This window comes from Grampus griseus (genome assembly GCF_964374135.1).
Source record: "Grampus griseus genome assembly, chromosome: 1".
Taxonomy (NCBI): domain Eukaryota; kingdom Metazoa; phylum Chordata; class Mammalia; order Artiodactyla; family Delphinidae; genus Grampus; species Grampus griseus.
In genome coordinates, this window is record NC_139017.1 from 124,765,010 (window position 1) to 124,784,981 (window position 19,972).

At 44.0% G+C, this 19,972-nt stretch overlaps 1 protein-coding gene across 3 annotated transcripts in view; it reads left to right on the top strand.

Moving 5' to 3' along the window:
• The window catches only part of WLS (Wnt ligand secretion mediator), a 106,732-nt gene that overhangs the window by 48,381 nt on the left and 38,379 nt on the right, over nucleotides 1-19,972 (top strand). For all 3 annotated transcript variants that reach the window (XM_082657146.1, XM_082657148.1, XM_082657147.1), the window contains exon 3: nucleotides 17,246-17,370. In XM_082657146.1, the coding sequence (XP_082513272.1) occupies nucleotides 17,246-17,370 (125 nt within the window). The remainder of the gene's footprint in view (nucleotides 1-17,245; nucleotides 17,371-19,972) is intronic.

The following is a 19,972-nucleotide window of genomic DNA, read 5'->3' on the forward strand; positions in this document are numbered from 1 at the left end:
AGTAAGCGTACAGAGTAAATGCTCAGTAAAGGTGAGTTATTATTCTTGGACTTGAGCAGAGAGAAGAAACGTGAGTTCTGGAGAGAATATAGTAGCCCAGAAAGAGAGGCAGCAGGGTCAAATGTGCAAAACAAGGACCTGGGTGGATGATGGCCTTAGGCCTTTCATTACTTCAGGACAGTGGTTCTTAACTTTGGATCAAGGACCTTGACCCTGGGAGAAAAATGTGCATAAGCCCCATTCAAATATTTTGTATTCATACTTCAACAGAAGACCTGAAGGTCGTCTGTGGAATTTAGAGGTTTATGAATCTCAAGGTAAGAGTTCCAACTTCATGGTATAGGTAGACCCCATGAGTGCCAAATTTCATGTTGATCACCACCTAAGCAATTGGAGAACACCGTAAAATAGAAGTTATGGGAAATTCTCAGCATCCTTAGGAGAATATGTCCACAAGGGATGATTTAATTTTATTTGACTGTAAACATATGAATATGTAAATTAAAATGTTTGGGAATAGAGTAATAAGTCAAGATGGGAGCGGAGGTATGTGGGTGACAAGTTTTTAGAGGTCTGCAAACTGAGATTATAGAAGGTATGTGACTTCTCCAAGGTCATCTGGTTTGCAGCTGAGAAAGGCAGAACTAAGACCCATATTTTTCCACCGTGAAATACTGTGAAATGACGTGTTGTATGCAAAGGACAGTAAATTTACTTGTTAGAAGAATTCTAGATTGGAGAGAAAAGATAAGCTCCTGAAAGATAGAGGGCCAGTCGGTGAGTTGCCTTGATGACCGGGCTAAGAAATTTGGAGTTTGATCCTTGAGAAAAGGAATTGAAAATCACATATTTAGGGCTGAAATGAAATGTGGAATTCAGGATTTGAGACTCATAGCTTGTCCTTTGAATTATACAGCAGCTGGAAATCGAATTTCTTTTTTTTCCATCTGGACTTCTCGCATGGTGGTCTTCCCGACGGGAGGGCATCTGTGAACTTTTTAATGGGAGAAGTCGTAAAGCTGTGTTAGGGCTGTGTTCGCACAAGGCTGGCTTCCGAGGCAGGTAAAATCGAACTCCCCTTTTTCTTTTCAGTTACAGACACAGCCATTGCTGCCACCACCAGCTGAGTGACTCGGAATCTAGGGGTTGCCAGTAATTGTGGGTTTTAAGTCACAGAGGAGAAAGATAAGAGGCAAGCAAGGCTGGTTTTTTCACAATTAAATGTTGCCTCTCGGGCTTCTCTGTCGGCAGGAATCCAAGAGGTCAGGACCCACCAGCCATATTATTTTTCTCCCTGGCTGCCTGCTGTCATTCTTATCCCCTCCTCATTCATGGGAACGAAGAAAAGGTGGGTTGGAAATAAAAAGCTTGTTCTAGCCTACTTTTTCCTTTACGAAACTTGTCAGAAACAAAGCTTTCCCGTGAAATAGACGGGATCCCTTCTGGTAGCTGGCTTTTCCTGCCAGCAGCACAAAGATATTTTTTGGGGGGGAGAGAAACCATTGTTGAAATGCACTTTTGTCCTTTTATAGTTATGACTTTGTTTTTTCTCAAGGACTGCCATGGACTCTGGTATTTTTGTATTTGTTTCTGTTTAACTCATGATAGTCAAAATCAAGTTTTTATCCCTGGTTGCTCCAACTCCATTATAAGTGCCCTGAGGGCAGGAATTGTTCTACTGTTCTTTGTTTTTACTGCAGTGCCTCAAAGGTAGAAGGCAGTCAAGCAGCTAGTGGTTTAGTTTTCTGCATTCATGAGATGTTAGAACTAGAAGGACCTTAGTCATCATACGTCCAACTTCAGTATTTAATGAAAGAATACAATGTGTACAGTGACTTACTCCAATTGTACAGCTAATTAGTGGCTTTTCTAGAGCAAGAAACAGGCCTCATCCCCGAACTCATGACATGATAGGAAAGGCCTGGAGTGGTGGAGGTAGGCAAGCCTGGTTCATAGTGTGCCTCCTTCCCAGTTTCCTCATTTTGAGATGCAGGTGATCATTTACATCTGGCTGGCATCTATGTGCAGCTGAAAATGTCTGCACATAATAGGCACTCAAAAATGTGAGCTTTAGGGCTTCCCTGGTGGTGCAGTGGTTGAGAGTCCGCCTGCCGATGCAGGGGACACGGGTTCGTGCCCCGGTCCGGGAAGATCCCACATGCCGCGGAGCGGCTGGGCCCGTGAGCCATGGCCGCTGAGCCTGCGCGTCCGGAGCCTGTGCTCCGCATCGGGAGTGGCCACAACAGTGAGAGGCCCGTGTACCGCACAAAAAAAAAAATATGTGAGCTTTAGAGAATCATTGTTTTATTTCTTTTTAAAATACAAGACTTCCTTTATAAGAAAACACATTTCTTTTTAAAATTTTTATTTTATTTATTTTTTATGTCTTTAGAATATCCTTTATTATTATTTTTTTAACATCTTTATTGGAGTATAATTGCTTTACAATGGTGTGTTAGTTTCTGCTGTATAACAAAGTGAATCAGTTATACATATACATATGTTCCCATATCTCCTACCTCTTGCGTCTCCCTCCCACCCTCCCTATCCCACTCCTCTAGGTGGTCACAAAGCACGGAGCTGATCTCCCTGTGCTATGCGGCTGCTTCCCACTAGCTAGCTATTTTACGTTTCATAGTGTATATATGTCCATGGCACTCTCTCACTTCATCCCAGCTTACCTTCCCCCTCCCTGTGTCCTCAAGTCCGTTCTCTACATCTGTGTCTTTATTCCCGTCTTGCCCCTAGGTTCTTCAGAACCTTTTTTTTTTTTTTAGATTCCACATATATGTGTTAACATACGGTATTTGTTTTTCTCTTTCTGACTTACTTCACTCTGTATGACAGACTCTAGGGCCATCCACCTCACTACAAATAACTCAATTTCATTTCTTTTTATGGCTGAGTAATATTCCATTGTATATATGTGCCACATCTTCTTTATCCATTCATCTGTTGATGGACACTTAGGTTGTTTCCATGTCCTGGCTATTGTAAATAGTGCTGCAATGAACATTGTGGTACATGACTCTTTTTGAATTACGGTTAAGAAAACACATTTCTGAGATCTCTTTAATGTCAGAAAACGTAGCCCGATTGCTGTTGTGAGAACAACTTAGGAGGGAGAGCAGGTTAATAGGGCTCCTGGTTGGATGCAGCGTAGAATTGCCTACAAGTGGAAACTGGTCCTGCCCACAGATAAGAAAGGCCACAAGTGCAATGCCTTTGCCTGGGTCCCATCAGCCCTCGCTGGAAGGGAGCTGGGTTGCTATGTTCAGCAGTTAGTAAGGGATGCCTGCTGTGCCTGCCTTGCTGAGCAAGAGGCTCGACTGTAGGGGGTGGGAGGGCACGAACGAGAGTCCACGGGCCCAGCTTGCGTCAGGAGTGAGATAAACATAAACGACGGTAGGCGGTGCTGTGGGAGAGGGGAAGGCCAGGGGCTGAGGCAACACAAGAGGCACTAGCACAAGGCACGCAAGAGGACACTGCCCAGGCCTAGTGTTGTTCAGAGGCAAGTTTGTGGAGAGGTGCACAGACAGACCGACAGAGATGAAGGGGGTGCCAACATTACATGATAGGAAAGAGGCTTTCCCAGGAGAGACTGAGGGAGACGGCTGGAGAGGAAGAGCAGAAGAAGGAACCTCCTTTCAGTACTGGTGGCTTTTATTGAGGGAGGGGCCGTTGAGGTCTTTGGGGCCCAACCCAGGGTCCTGGTTTTCTTCTCTCTGTCTCACAGACACACATGCCTTCTCCACCCTCTTTGTGGTGTTGTGAGTCCAACCATCTCCCGGAAGCCTGAGCAGCAGCCCAACATTGTCTCGTTGCTGCCCGGAGGTCAGGGAATGCCCTTGCTGATGATCAAGGGGAGGACCTGCTCTGCAAATAGCACCCCAGTCCCGTGTGCAATAATTCCCCACCTAAGCTGCACGGAGCACATACTCTGTGCAAAGAACACTGGCCTGACTCCAGCACTGACACAGCTGTTGAAACAGCTTAGTCACCGGGGCGATGGAGGTGGTGTGGCTCGGGAATGTGGGGTGCAGCGATCTGACATTTAGCTGGCTGGCAGCCGCCCTGAGAGCCAGCACAGATCTGTGGGAGAGCTGCAGAGAGAGTCTGCTTCCTGTCCACAAGCATTCCCTTGTTTCTTTTGAAGCCCAACCATAATCCCCTCCCTGGGCAGGACAGACTGGGGAACAAAACGTTTTGGGACCAAGGAGAGGAAAAAAGAAAGGGTGAATTCCTTTGAGACACCTGGTTTCTTTCCCTTAATGATCCATGTTAATTTACTGGATACTTTTTTTTTTTTTTTCCTGCGTCAGGCTAGGCAGAGTGTGATTTAGACTTCCTGAAGGTAGGGTGAGGCAGGGGGAAAGAGCTAATTTATCTAGAAAATGGAGTGACTTTCTTAGCTTTTAAGGTATCCAGGTGATGTAGGAAAAAGTTAAGAAGACAAGTCCTGGCCCTCCTGCCTGATCTTGATTGTATTTCTTCAGCCGTTTCATCTGCCAGAGCTCCTGTCTGAAGGACTCTGGGCAGATCTGGGCACACTACTTCTCTGGTTTCATCAGGATTTGAGGAGGACTAATACACTGCCACAGAGTGACCCCATTCCTCTTCCAGCCCTTTGAAGAAGTGACCTTTGTGTTTTCTCTTTATCCTGGACTTCTTCTGCACTGTTTGTTTTGGGAGTTGTTAAGTTAAATTAGCCATCCCTTTCCTCTCCTGGTTACTGTATGAGAATGCAGCTGTCAGTCTGTGAACTCCGCTGTCGTCTATTTTTAGATTCAGTGTGAATGAAGCTCTCTTCTCTAATTGCATTGGGGGGGGAGGGAGAGGGAGAGAGGGAGAGAGAGGGAGAGAGGGAGAGAGGGAGAGAGGGAGAGGGAGAGGCAGGTAGATTTTCGTAACCATCACACTGGCTATTATTCTAGATGCTCTGTGCGCTGATGGTGTCCTGGGGAGAAAGCAAAGAAACCCACTGTGTGTTTCCCTCCCTTGGCTGTCAAGTTTGTTTTCACTCCACATTTATGTTGATTATGGTCGAATAGGAAAGAGCAGTGTGGCCACATTTGCTTTCCAGTGTTTTAACACTTGCCAGCTTGGATGGTTCTGATTTCTCTAGCTTTTTTAGGAAAAGATTGGCTCATTGTTGAGTTCAAATTCCTTGGAAAATGGGGAAGGTCCTTTTGGTGACCTTTACTATGAGATGAAATAATCTTAAACATGCTGAAAACTGTGTAAATGCAGCGGGCCACAGTTTCTTCTAGATCTCTCTACCCCTTCCCCCACCTTATCCCAGTCTGCCTTTCACACAGCTGCCAGATCTCTTTGCTTAAACATCCTTCTAAAGAAAATGCTGGGACTTCTCTGGTGGCGCAGTGGTTAAGAATCCGCCTGCCAATGCAGGGGACACAGGTTTGATCCCGGGTCCGGGAGGATCCCACATGCCACAGAGCAACTAATCCCGTGCGCCACAACTACTGAGCCTGCTCTCTAGAGCCCACGAGCCACAACTACTGAGCCCACGTGCCTAGAGCCCGTGCTCTGCAACTAGAGAAGCCACCGCAATGAGAAGCCCATGCACGGCAATGAAGAGTAGCCCCCGCTTGCCACAACTAGAGAAAGTCTGCGCGCAGCAACGAAGACTCAACCCAGCCAAAAAAAATAAATAAGTAAAATATTAAAATAAATAAAGAAATAAAATGCAGTGTTCAGAGCACGTTTCTTCTCTTTGTCAGAAAATCCTTCCTCCTCTCAACCTTGTCTGTTTTCTCCACTCCTTTTCCCATTCCCTGCCGTATTGAATTAGTTGATTTCTCTGACTACACTGTCCTATTTTTTGCTTCCATGACTCCCTCTGCCTATAATTTCTTCTCCTGCTTCCTTACCTAGTGAACTCTTACTCATCCTGTGATTCACAGTTAAACATCATCTCTTCTAGATGAGATAATCTAGAAGATCGTGCATTCTATGCTGCATTTCTTGTCCCCCACCTAGCACTCTTGACATCTTTGTGCTGACTACAGTCATCCCTCAGTATCCCTGGGGGATTGGTTACAGGATCCACCTGAATATCAAAATTCAAGGACGCCCAAGTCCTTTCTATAAAATGGTGCAGTACAGTCAGCCTTGTATATCTGCAGGTTCTGCGTCTGTATATAGAGGACTGACTGTATATACCTACTTTAGATGTACTACCCACATGAGATAATACTTATTTATGTATATGCCTGCCTTCCCCACCTTACTGTGAACAATCAAGGGCAAAGACTTTGCCTTGTATGTCTTTTTCATCTCCACTATTGTGCATAGAAACTAGTAGGTGCTTAAACATATTTGGTGGATTAAAAAATGAATTGAAAAAAAAAAAGAATTGGATTGGATGGTCCATTTAGAATTAGAGGTTTCAGAGGTACATTATTCCATCTTGGTGGCCACACCAGCTGTTATGACATCCTGTTATGAGTTCCTGATGGGCTTCTTTTCTGTCCTGGAAAAAGAGGCTTGAGTAGATTACCAGAGACCTGACGTGTTATACCCAAATGGGTGCTGTACAGTTTTTCTTCTCTGAAGTCTCTTGCCAGTAGTTCCACCTATTCTCTTATCCCTATAGACTTGGGCAGGCATGATACACACCTCAAAGACCCATCTTTTTATTGTTTTACTTAAACCTTAAACTCTAGAACAGGTCAGAGGACTATTTGGTTTCTAGTCCCTGTGGCTACATCCTTTCTCCTCCTTTACCCCTACTAGCCCTCTCAAGCGGAACACTACTGCAACCCCATATTATAATTCAGATGGAGAGGGAGGAAGGAGACGGTGCCTCCCTCAGGCTCACTCCCCTTCCACCCAGTCCCGGGAACAGGCATATTGCTCCTTGATGGGACCCTTGGCCAAATTTGAGGAACATCCTTTTTTCTGAGTGTGTGTGTGTGTGTGTGTGTGTGTTGGTGGGGGCGGGTGGGGGGAGAAAGGAAGCAGTCAGTGGGGAAAAGAAAGTGAATGCCACCAGAACACAGCAAACTATAGACTACACACGTTTGTTATAGAGGTGATGGAGTGACGGAGGGAATTTTGGATTGTAGGAATATTTGGAGGAAGAAGAATGATATTCATTAATTTGGCAAATATTTAATGACTATCTGTTTTGTAAAGACATGGGGGTGATATAGCTGTGAGCAAAACTGAGGTTGTCCCTGGCTTTCATGAACCTCTCAGTCTAAGTGGGAGGTGGGTAGGGAAAGAGATACAGGTAAATAGGTAGCTGAACTGCAGTAGGATACGTGTTACAGTGCTGGACACACAGGGTATTGTGCGAGCAAGAGGAGGGGCACTTCATCCGTTTTAGTGGGCGAGGGAAGGCGGGAATGAATCTGTGGAATTCTAGAGGATGAGCAGGAGTTGTTCTGGCATGAGTGGGAATGCCAAGCACTATCTGCAGAGTACTGTCTGCAGCCCAGAGGCAGAGAAGCTCTTTTGTAATTCATCCTCTTAAAGGGGACACCTATTAAAAACCTGGTATGCAAGCAGGGACCCCAAGTGCAGTAAGTGTAGGTAACCTTGAGTAGCAGACTTAAAAAAGCAGTCAGCATTTACTGAGTGCTTACTGTATGCCAGGGCTGTGCTGAGTGATTAGCACATTTAATCCTCACAACCATAGGAGATGGGCATGCTGTTCTCCCCCTTTTATAGAGAGAGAAGTTCAGTGGCTTGCCTACTGTTGTACACCTTGCCTACTTGGCCACCAAGTGGCCAAGGTGGGCCATGATTCCAGGCTGCCTCTCTCCAGAGCCTGAACTCTTACCCATCTTCCAGGCTGGAGGCAGGATGGCGGGCTAAGGTGACTAGTCTGGGGAGGCAGGAATAGGGAAGAGTTTGCGAGATGAGACCCTGGGATGCTAACCGAGAGTCAGATCTTAGTCTCTCATGCCATTTAAGGAGTTTCAACATTAGACTGAGGGTAATGTAAAGACATTGAAAGTATCTCAGAAATCATCTATCTGGCTACAGTGTGAAACACAGGCATGGGGCATGTGTTTGTGTCATCTAGACCTGAAATGATGGTGACCTTGAACACGGGGAGTGGTGGTGAGGAGAGAGACGGGGATAAATCTGCAAGACTTGATGAGCTGAGAGAATTGACCAGATCTGGTGGTTTGGCTTTCTTTTCTGAACCACAGAAATAAAGCCATCCAGTGGGTAGTGAGCGTGCAGATTTGAAACTTAGGAGAGGAATCTGAACTTGAGAGGTGGCTGGTGTCCCAAGAGCAGATGAGACCCCTCAGGGCAAGTGAGCTGAGTTGGAAGGGGAAGGGGCTATTCTACAACCCAGTGAACACCAGGATGTATTTGTTCTATATTCTGTGGTCCTGCAGATTAATTTGTTTACAAAACATTTGATGCCCCAGCTACTTTTCCAAATGTATAGCCTTTAAGCAGTCCAGTAGGGTGCAATATGCGTGAGTGGATGTTTTCTAACTGCAAAGGGCCTGATGTGTGGAACATTCCCCTATGCCCTAGTCATGTTTCATAGACAGCTTACTTCAATTAGGAGATACTGCTTCAGAATATAGCAAGGGATCATTCTGATGATGCTTAGAAAAATGTCTTCCTACATGTGGAAAATATTTCTCCACAACGCGAATGCTTGACGTGATGGGGGAAAAATGAGAGAGGTGGTGTGAACTAAACTGTTAGGCTGGTTTGCGAAATAATTGTACTCATTCATTTTATAACTGCTTACACGCAGGCCTCTAGGGCATCTTAAGAAAACAGCGGAGACCAAATTTATAATTAGCTGAGTCCATTTTTGCCAGACCTAACGGTGGATATTGGACAGGGTTGGTTTTTTTATTTCCTTAATTGAAAACGTCAAGAAAATACAAGCCAGGTCAGGGAGTTTTTGATCAGGGTAGGAATGCTGGCATAAATAACCCCAGATTATATGTCTGCAGGAGGCTGGGAGGAGGCTGGTCTGTACAGCCTCCTTCTGAGGTTACCCAAACAAACCTGGTGACTGGTAGCTCCCCTATGTAACGTGGGAATGCATGTGAGCATTTTGAAATCTCTTTAATTCTTTCCCAGAACAAGGGCCCAGGGAAATCAAGGTTTCTTAGGGAACTGGAAAGCTTTTGACAACCATAAAATAATTCTTTAATAACTCTTAATGTAACTTGTCCTCCCCCTTTTCCCCTTTATTTCCAGTTAATTGATCAATAATATAACATAACCATCCTAGGACTGGATGGAAAGGGAGTGAGTATGTTTAAGTACCTATATGCCAAGTGGTCCTGTCAACAGCCTTGAGAAGTAGGTCCCACTATTTCTATATTGCAGAGGTGGAAACTAAGACATTTCAGGTCTCTTAGCTAGGAAGACATAAAGATTAAATTGAAAAGCAGATCTGTTTGGCCGCCAAGCTCTTTGTACTATCCTGGCTGGCAAATACCTGTTTCTAAAAGTGTAAGTAAGAAGAATTTTGATTACTTTCTTTCTTTTTCCTCAAGGAAGGCTCATCTTTCATCACTTTAGCCCCTCCTCCCAGGGACCATTCTTACCTTAAGCAGCTGCCCTAGGTTTCTTGAGGTGCTCACACTGTTTTCCTAGCTATTTGTCCCCCCACCGTTTTTGGCTTATGCTAAGGACTGGCTCACCTCTCTGGCCTTCCACTTGTCTTCAGAAAACTGATTGGCAAACACTTTTCTCATGAAGGGCAGGGCGTTTGTTCCCCCACCCCCCACCCCCGCGCCCCTGGTACGCGGGCCTCTCACTGTTGTGGCCTCTCCCGTGCGGAGCACAGGCTCCGGATGCGCAGACTCAGCGGCCATGGCTCACGGGCCCAGCCGCTCCGCGGCATGTGGGATCTTCCCGGGGCACGAACCCGCGTCCCCTGCATCGGCAGGCGGACTCCCAACCACTGCGCCACCAGGGAAGCCCAGGGCAGGGCGTTTTAACTCATACAGAGATAAATGCTTCTTAAGGATATGATTGGTCTATACTTCCCAATATGGAAAGGCACAGATCTTTCTGCTTGTAATGATACTCTGCAGTCTGGGTCTGCTTCTCCGGAACCCTGGAGTGCAGGTTCCTCACATCAGAGCACTGCTACCATAACAGGATGGAAATACCGAGTGTGCCTTTCCACACCTCCCTTCCCAGTATTGAGAATGGATCTTCCCTGCAACCAAAATGTGTCTCCAAAGCAATTTGAGAAACGCGAGGCTCCGACAACCCACAGGATAGCAAAGCTGCTGGTCTCGTTTAGGTGTGGAAAACCATGCATTTCAAATCTATAAATGCCCTATGCTGATATACTTCACAACTTTACCCCATGGAACTGGTATAACCAGCATCCTTGTTTTATAGGGAAGGTTCTCCAGGTGCCAGAGGTAGCCTTGGCCTTCCTGCCATTCTCCCTGGGAGCTCAAATCGGATGCTTTACTTTCATTATCTCTGTGGGGAGGGGAGGGGTGTCATGAGACCAGTGTTTTATTACATGCAACATAGTCATTAAAGCTGAACTTTGTTTCCGAGTCCATTGGAGACAGAAGAGGAAGTGATTCTGGTGGCTGACTTCACAGCTTTGCTGTATTTCTCTGCCTAGTGTTTTCCTTTTTCTGAGTTTTGTGTTCCAGGTTTGGATACGGGTTCATAGTGGGAGGTTCCATGTCCCTGAAACCCGGTAATTATTTTGAATTAAAGTAAGTATAAGACTGACTTTCACTTCCCTAATAAAATGATAAAAACAATAGCTAACCCTTCATGCTTTCTGCACTATTCTAAGGATTTTTCATGTAGTAACTGATTTAATGATCACAGAATCCTAGGAGGCAAGTCCTATTCCAACAGGGTAAGGAACCTGAATGTTCATGGCAGGGTGGGTAGGGGAGATCACAGAGTCCAGCCAGGGAAGGCTCGAGGGCCACTTGAACCGGCCATTCTCCCTGTGGTTTCTGTAAGAACTATACGCCATGAAACTCTAGAAGCTTGAGCGTCTGATGTTTCTAGGGGTGAAGCTTTCCGAGTCTTGGCTTCTCTGCCTCACAAACAGGAATGATAACACCTGCCCCCAGATGGCAAAGGAAGTAAGGAGGTGATGTGTGAGGATTAGGCAGAGTATGTGGTAAAGTTCATGAACCAAAATAGAAAGCTTTAGAAAGAACTTCGCCTAATGCTGAAATGGAAAGAAAAGAACGGCGGTGTGGGGGGAGTAGGAAAAGTGTCCCCCCAAAGAATGACACAGCTTGCCTGATGTCTTATTAGCTGACCTGCGCAGAGATTTTGTTTCCTTTCATTTTTAGCGAATTGGTTATTGACATGTAAAGATTGAGAGATGTTGTATAACCGTCTGCATTTCTGGCTTCTCTTGAAAGAAGCAGCAGGTCTGGTCGGAAGACCTGTGCTGCCTTACGATGATGGCTGGAGCAGCTGCCCCCAGTCCACGGGGCTCACTTCTGTCCCTGACTACACACCTGGTTAGGGCCAGATCCACAACATGAACACAACCGTCGCCAGGCTTCCGACTCCACGCTGGGACGGGGCGGGGGGGGGGGTCGCATCACACTCCTCCAGTCAGTTTTCTGAAGTAGTGGTGTGTTTCTCTCCCGTAGAAAGTTGTGTTTGGTCAGAGTTGAGTGGTCTCTGCACGCAGTGTGTTTGATTCAACTGTTAAGTTTCTTTTGAATTCTGTTTCTACCAACAAAGGTAACAGAGGGTGGTGGGGTCTGGGGTGATCCGGACTGAGGTTTAAGGCCCAGCTCTGCAATTACTAGCCATGTACTCTTGGACAATCTATATAACTAACTTCTTTATAGGATGGGTGTGATGACCGAAGGGGACAGTGTACACGTGGAGACTTGCTTTTATTAAAGACCTACCTATTCATATTTTGTGACTAGTTTGAGGGGCTTCTTTCATCACAAGTTACCCAGTTTTCTTTACGCCATACAAATAAGATGGTTGTCTTTTAAGACAGTTTCAAAATACTTCTCTTTCTCATGTTACCAACAATAATACAACTTCAGGCAAGTCACTTCATATCTGAGGACCTCGGTTTACTCACTAATCAAAAGGAAATATCCATGCCCACTTTATAAGTTGTTTCATGAGGTCATTTAAATGAAAGCACGGAAGTCATGAGGGCCTAACACAGAGTAATTGTACACGAAAACAGTGTTTAAATTTTTTTTTTTTTTTTTGCGGTACGTGGGCCTCTCACTGTTGTGGCCCCTCCCGTTGCGGAGCACAGGCTCCGGACGTGCAGGCTTAGCGGCCATGGCTCACAGGCCCAGCCGCTCCGCGGCATGTGGGATCTTCCCAGACCGGGGCACGAACCCGTGTCCCCTGCATCGGCAGGTGGACTCTCAACCACTGCGCCACCAGGGAAACCCCTTTTGTTTGTTTTTAACAGCATATTTTAAAACAGTCTGGGGATTCCCAACAGGTGGCAATAAGTTTTAAAGCTGGATCAGGCCAGGAGGCCAGTCTGTCTGGCCCTTTCTCTCCCTGAGGCACCTGCTCTGTACCAGGCCCACTCCTAACATTTGTGGGGTACAAGGTAAGAGTACCTATGAAGGCATGGCTGCCACATGTCTAAATATTTTTAAAGTGATAAACTTGGCTTACCAAATTATTAAACCAAATAAGTCTTATCATCCAATTGTAACAAATTTACTTTTGTAATGCACTGGAAGTCTGGATGTGAATTTAAGATTCTTGGATGCCTTGGAATTCTGTGCCAAAAATGTGATGGACCAGGGAGTGTGGGCTTCTAGATGTCTTTTCTTCCCACCCCTGGCTCCATCCCATACAAAGAGTGTGTTTCTGTGTGGACACCCCACCCTCCAAGCTCAGTCTCTATCTGTATCCTCCTCCAAACAGCAGCCGTTTGAGCACTCCTGAGCCCAAGGGTGCACAAGCAGTCGTGTAGTTCCCTCTGGGAGGCCAGATCTGGGGAAGAGGTCCCCCCCAGTCCCACGATGTGGAAGTAGGCTCAGAGCTGTCTGGGTACCTATTCTGGGGTCCCGAGCTCCTGGACCATGTTCTAAAAATTGCGGAAGGGGTTAGGCTCTTGATGAACATGTCCTCTTCACTTCAGGGTCTTCTCATCCGGAGAGGAAGAGAACAGCTGGAAAAGGGCCAGACCGAGCGGGACCCTTGAAAAGTGTGGCGCCCAGATTCAGGACCCCTCCTGCTGTGCTGTGTCTAAGGCCGGTGCTGCTCTGAACCCTGGTCCTCCAAGGAGCGCAATATGAGAATTGATAACTTCCTTTATACCTTTCAGATTGATACTGTTGAGTTCTGTGGTTCTGGAAGTGCCCTTTAGACAGAGTTGAAAGTCCCGATTCCTAATTACAATGTTAGAAATGAAAAGGAGGTACCCTGGTGCCTAATATTCAACTCACAGATGGGAGCTCTGCTCAGTTCTTTCTTTGGACCACTGAGGCTGCCAAGTGACAAACGGTTGTAGCCATTCTGGTTCCTAACCAAGAGGATGTACAAACTCTGAGCATTGCTTCTGCCAAGCCAGGCGTTCCACAGTTTCTTATACAGACTCTTATTATCCATTCTCAGCCCTGGGTCTCTGCACAGCCTGGTGTCCTCAAGTCCAGAGTCTCCTGGACTATGTGGAGATGGGAAGATGGATGAGAACTGGGGTTCCAGCGATTCTGTGTACAGACTTTGACCCCACTACCCCGTTGTCAGCATCTTGCCTCTTCTGTCTTATGTCACACCTAGTGCTTTCCAGTTCTGAGTGGCTTGGGGGTCTGTTGGACATGTTGGCTCACTTTTCCAAAATATCCCTTCCATGGAGTTTCGGCTGTGCCCATCTCTGTGGCTGTCAGGAAATCCTACTTCATCTGTTTTTCATCTTCGAAAAAATTGTTGCAGTCTCTGGTTTGCTCATGTCACTACCATTTTTTTTTCCCCTTGTGATTTAATATCCTTTGTGTTCTTTTACTGTTTTTTTGTTTGTTGTTTGGTTTTTTTTGGGAGTTTCAGGAGTGAGAGGAGGAAAACATAAGTAGCCAGTTCACCATGTTTGACAGATTTATTATCTTTTGTTAATTTTTCATTGAAGTGTAGTTAATTTACAGTATTATATTAGTTTCAGATATACAGCATAGAGATTCAGGTTTTTTTTTTTTTTTTTACAGATTATGCACTATTAACAGTTATTATAAAATAATGGCTATAATCCCCTATGCTATACAACATACCCTTGTTGTTTTTTTATTTTATACATAGCAGTTTGTATCTCTTAATCTCATACCCCTTACATGCCACTCACCCCTTCCCTCTCCCTGCAGGTAACCACTAGTTTGTTTTCTATATCTGTTTCTATTTTGCTATATACATTCGTTTGTATTATTTTTTAGATTCCACATATAAGTGATATCATATAGTATTTGTCTTTCTCTGACATAAGCAAAGCATAATATTCTCTAGGTCCATTCACATAGCTGCAAATGGCAGAACTTCATTCTTTTTTATGGCTGAGTAATATTCCGTTGTGTGTGCTTATGTGTGTATTTATATATGTGTATATATATATATATATATTTATACCACATCTTCTTTATCCATTTGTCTGTTGGTGGACACTTGGATTGCTTCCATATCTTGGCTACTGAAAATAGTGTTGCTATGAACATTAGGGTGCATGTATCTTTTCGAATTAGTGTTTTCATTTTTTCTGGATATATACCCAGGAGTGGAATTGCTGGATTGTATGGTAGTTCTATTTTTAGTTTTTTGAGGAACCTCCATACTGTTTTCTGTAGTGGCTACACCAATTTACATTCCCACCAACAGTGTACAAGTTTCTTTTTTCTCTACATCCTCACCAACACTTGTTTTTTGTAGACTTTTTGGTGGTAGCCATTCTGATGGGTGTGAGGTAATAGCTCACTGTGCTTTGACTTGCATTTCTCTAATATTAGAAATGTTGAGCATCTTTTCATGTGCCTGTTGGCCATCTGTATATCTTCTTTGGAAAAATGTCTATTCAAGTCTTCTGCCCATTTTTTAACTGGATTGTTTGTTTTTTTGATATTGAGTTGTATGAGCTGTTTTAATATTTTGGGTATTAATCCCTTGTCAGTTGCATCATTTGCATATATTTTCTCCCATTCTGTAGGCTGTCTTTTTGTTTTGTCATTGCTTTCCTTTGCATGCAAAAACTTTTAAGTTTAATTAGGTCCCATTTGTTTATTTTTGCTTTTATTTCTTTTGCCTTAGGGGACAAATCCAAAAAAATATTGCTGTGATTTATGTCAAAGAGTGTTCTGCCTATGTTATCTTCTTTATGGTATCATGTTCTACATTTAGGTCTTTAATCAATTTTGAGTTAATTTTTGTATATGGTGTGAGGAAATGTTGTAATCTCATTCTTTTACATGTAGCTGTCCAGTTTCCCCAGCACTACTTATTAAAGTGACTATCTTTTCTCCATTGTATATTCTTGCTTCCTTTCTCATAGATTAATTGACCACAGGTGTTTGGGTTTATTTCTGGGCTCACTATTCTGTTCCATTGATCTATGTATCTGTTTTTGTGCCAGTACCATGCTGTTTTGATTACTGTAGCTTTGTAGTATAGTCTGAAATCTGGGAAGGTGATACCTCCAGCTTTATTCTTTTTATCTCAATATTGCTTTGGTAATTCTGGGTCTTTTGTGGTTCCATATAAATTTTAGGGTTATTTGTTTTAGTTCTGTGAAAAAGGTCATGGGTATTTTCATAGGGACTGCATTAAATCTGTAGATAGCTCTGGGTAGCATGGCCATTTTAACAATATTAATTATTCCAATACAATAGCATGGGAGATCTTTCCACTTCTTTGTATCATCTTCAGTTTCCTACATCAGTATTTTATAGTTTGCAGAGTATAGGTCTTTTATCTTCTTGGTTAAGTTTATTCCTAGGTATTTTATTCTTTTTGATGTGATTCTAAATGGGATTTTTCTTTTTTACTTTCTTTTTCTGATAGTTCATTATTAATGACTGAGGGTTTAAATGATACTAATAAAGGAGCGGGTGCTGATGTTCATGAAGGTTTGGTCTATATCAGAATGGCCTCAAATTCCTTCTTTCCTGCATTATTTCCTTCTCTTCCTAGATTTCCTCAGAGAACCAGGGATTCATCACACTGTCAAATTGTCTACAGGCCACACTGGGTCAGTGGAAAGAACAGCCCTAATTTTCCAGACAGCAATTATTCTTATCTTTCCCTTGTGACCTGATATTCAGGTTCCAGAGCCTAGAACTGAGCCCAGTCTCATAACCCCAACCAAGGTCATTTTGGAAATGTAGTCTGTGCTTTTTTTCCTCCATTAAGACTCCTCTGTTCTTGAACTTGCTCAACAGAGTATAAAACAGACAAAATGGGTAGAGGCAGTTTTAATTACTCTAATCTCCTTAATGAGTTCTATGGTGAGTTAAACCCATTCATGGTCCTTATTGATATGGAAGTGTATGTGAACGTTCCTTTGCACAATTATGAACTTATTATTATATTCCTGTCTGTGCATAAGTCTTTAATTTGGAATATTATATTCCTGTCTGTGCATAAGTCTTTAATTTGGAAAAACCCTTTACCTCTTATATTAACTTTGTCCATACTCTGAAGAAGGGGTTTTGAGAAGCAGCAGAGCCTATATTTGAGAGCTTCTTGGGAGTAATTTTAAAAAGGATGCTTTCAGACTAGATTGTGTCCTGAAGAAAGCACCCAAGGTACTTAAATCATGTCTCTGAGGGGTGGCTGAAAAAGTTGGTCATTTTTATCAGAGAGGAGAGGAAACACAGGCAGATGAGTTGCAGGTTTCAAGTGCCTAAGGAACTTTTGTGGAAAAAGGATCTCATCTGCTGTGGGACTCCTACAGGCAGACCTAGGACCAGTGGTGCAAGTTAAGGAGGATGAATGCTGACCGTGAGTTGGAATCTGACCATTTGAACTGCCTCAGAGAGAGTGAGACCCCCGCCTCTGGAGGACTTTAAGTGGATGCTCTTTGACTCCTTGGCAGAGCAGTTGGTTATGGGAGGGGACCCAACGTCCAACTTAGACAGTCGTCCTATGACTTTTAAGTCCTCAGGTTTGGAGAGTCAGGTTTGGCATTTGATAGGAACTGATACGTCTCTTTTGTCTTATTGGTTTCCATGGTAGAGCCTGTAAGAATTTTTAAACTGTTTCCAAAGTATCTTCCCAGAAGCTGTTTCTGAATTGTGCATCCTTTCTCTTGCAGGAGAAAATGCAGAAGTTTCCATGGACGTTTCCCTGGCTTACCGAGATGATATGTTTGCTGAGTGGACTGAAATGGCCCATGAGAGAGTGCCCCGGAAACTCAAATGTACCTTCACCTCCCCCAAGGTAGGGTACCTTGAAGTCTCAGTTGATGGGATTTTTTATTTGGTTTCCAGGTATGTGGGAACGTTTGCTCAGACACATTTCTTGTTCCTAAGCATGCATGAGCCTCAAAGGTTAGTAGTCACCGTCCTTTGTCCTAAAAGAGGGCAATGTAGATATTTCACATCCCTGCAAAGGAGGAAAGAACAGAAGAAGGAATGTCTGTTTGAAGTGATTTAGTTGTTTCTTTGAAATACCTCCATAAAAATAAATTCTTGGTTCTTTGGATATTAACAAAAAGTGTTTGAAGATCATTGCTAAGTTAATTTTAGATGTACAAGTCTGTTCATATTGGTTCCATGCATGTGTCTGCTTCTCTGTTTCATCGGCATCTCTGTTGCCAAGTCAGTGTGCAGGTGTGAAGACTAACAATCCCAGAGAACAAACACCACAGACACAAAGAGGACCTGAGGGAGAAATCTAGTTTCCTTTGAGACCTCTCAGTTCTCTTACATACTTTTAGGACTCTCCCTTCTTTGGTTCTTCCAGGAAGACTCATTTAACCACCAAGGGGAGGAAAGCCACTATCCTTCACTGAGAGTAGGGAGACACTTTCTCTTGGACAAAGGCCTTAGATTCTCCAGGAAGTAAAATACAGGCATGGACTCAGTGACCCTCAGAGGATAGTGGGATTTGTCTGTATAAGGACCAAATCAGAATTAGTGAGGGCCCCTTTTCCAGTGCCACATGCTGCCCTCACACATGCCTCCCCAAGATTCTGTCCCCCTCCCCACTCACCACCCCCTTCCCCCCTTGAAAGTCTCTGTGAAGTTGAAATGGAGCCGTAGTTACTGTTACTCATGGCTACTCACATTCCTCAAGAATGTTGACAAGGAATACCACCTGCTAGGTGATCTCTGATGTCCCTTCACAGACATAAATAGTCTTGTTTTCTTTGCATGAAATGCACGAGAGACCAAACTGCACCGAAGCACATTCCTGATTATGTCATTTGTCACTTGATATCTTCAGGTCAGTTGCTCCTGAAGGATTTGGGCTACTTTGTAGTACTCGCTCTGTTGACTGATTTAGTTCCTCTCTTCTCCTAACATTGGCCTTTCCTAACTTCACTTTTGCCTATAACTGGAAAATTGCGGTTCCCTGTGGAATGGTAAGAATGGCAGGTTGAAGCCTCTGAGGACCATGCCCCTGCCCTGTCCGTCCTGCCCCGAAGAGGAGTAAGATGGGGCCGGGCAGGTTCATGAACATTAGTTAAAGACCTGGATTTGGAGCAAAACATACTTGGCTTCACTTCCAGGCTGTTTCACTTACTGACTGCATGACCTCAGGCAAGCTTGCTTCAACTGTCCAAGCTTCAGTTTCTCCTTTGCAAAATGGGATAATAATACTTGCCCTGGGAATTTTTATAAGCACGAGATGAGATAATGAACCTTATCACTTAAAATCAAGTCTGGGACATGTTTCACCAGTCGGGCCAACAGGACAAAAGATATAAATTAAAGCTCTCATGGGCAAACCATGCACCCTACACATAAGCATCTTTTGGGGCACCTGGTGTTTGTTAATTCTCCCTCCCCAGATTCCCTATACAAGAGCTATGGGAAGTGTGGTCTAAGGACTAACAGCGTCAGCATCACCTGGTAGCTTGTAGGAAATGCAGGTTCCCAGGGCACACCCCAAACCCATGAATCAAAATCTCAGCATGTAGGACCAAGGAATCTGTGTTTTAACAGGATTTCAATTCCTTCTCTTAAGCTTGATAAAGTTTGAAAGTCACTTCAGTAGACCCTTTGCTGAATGGTCAAATATAGGGTTCCCCCCACCCAAAAGCCATCTGGAATTGTTTTGGGTAGGCCTTTGGGGGCAATCTATAGGTAAAAATGAATGGTCAAGAGAAATTGGAGGTAGCAGGAGAGAGATATGTAATATTTCTAGACCTTTGTATGCAATGGAGGAAATTAATTAAAAGTTGACCTCATCATTCAGAGGTAAGACTGGTTGGCTGTCTAAGCTAAAGGATATAAAGCTTTTGGATATGGAATATCAACCTCAGAAAAGGGAAAAGTCATTTCTCACCTTACGTATACACTTAGAGGGCACTGAGAAGCAGAGTCGGGGGAGGCCGTTAAGAAGACTGCAACTGCTTCTTAATGACAGTTGCTTAATTATCTTTAGGATGTGTTGATCCCTTTCAAGAAAGATATTAAACCTTGAAAAGTGTGAAGGAAATGAATCATCAAATCTATGCTTTTTGATTGCAGTGAAATTTAGACTTGAGTTTGAAGATTAAATGAGAAATTGCTTTAAAGCTTTTTAGTCCCTGGTGGATTGTGAAGTTAAAAAAAAAGTCAAGTTGCCACCTGCTGTAATTTGTCCTAATTAGCCAGGCTTATGCTGGATTTGGGGGAGGGTGGAGGGACGTGGGGGAAAGGAAAAGGAGGGGGGAAGAGAGAGAAGGAAATCTTTCTTCCTAAATGTGCTAAATACTGGCAGAGGCAGAACCACAGTGAATAAGGAAAAGTCCCCAGCAGGATACAGTGAATTTGTCTCTGAGACAGGTAGGCCAGGCCAGGATCCCAGAACCCTGTGTGTCTCTCTCATTTGT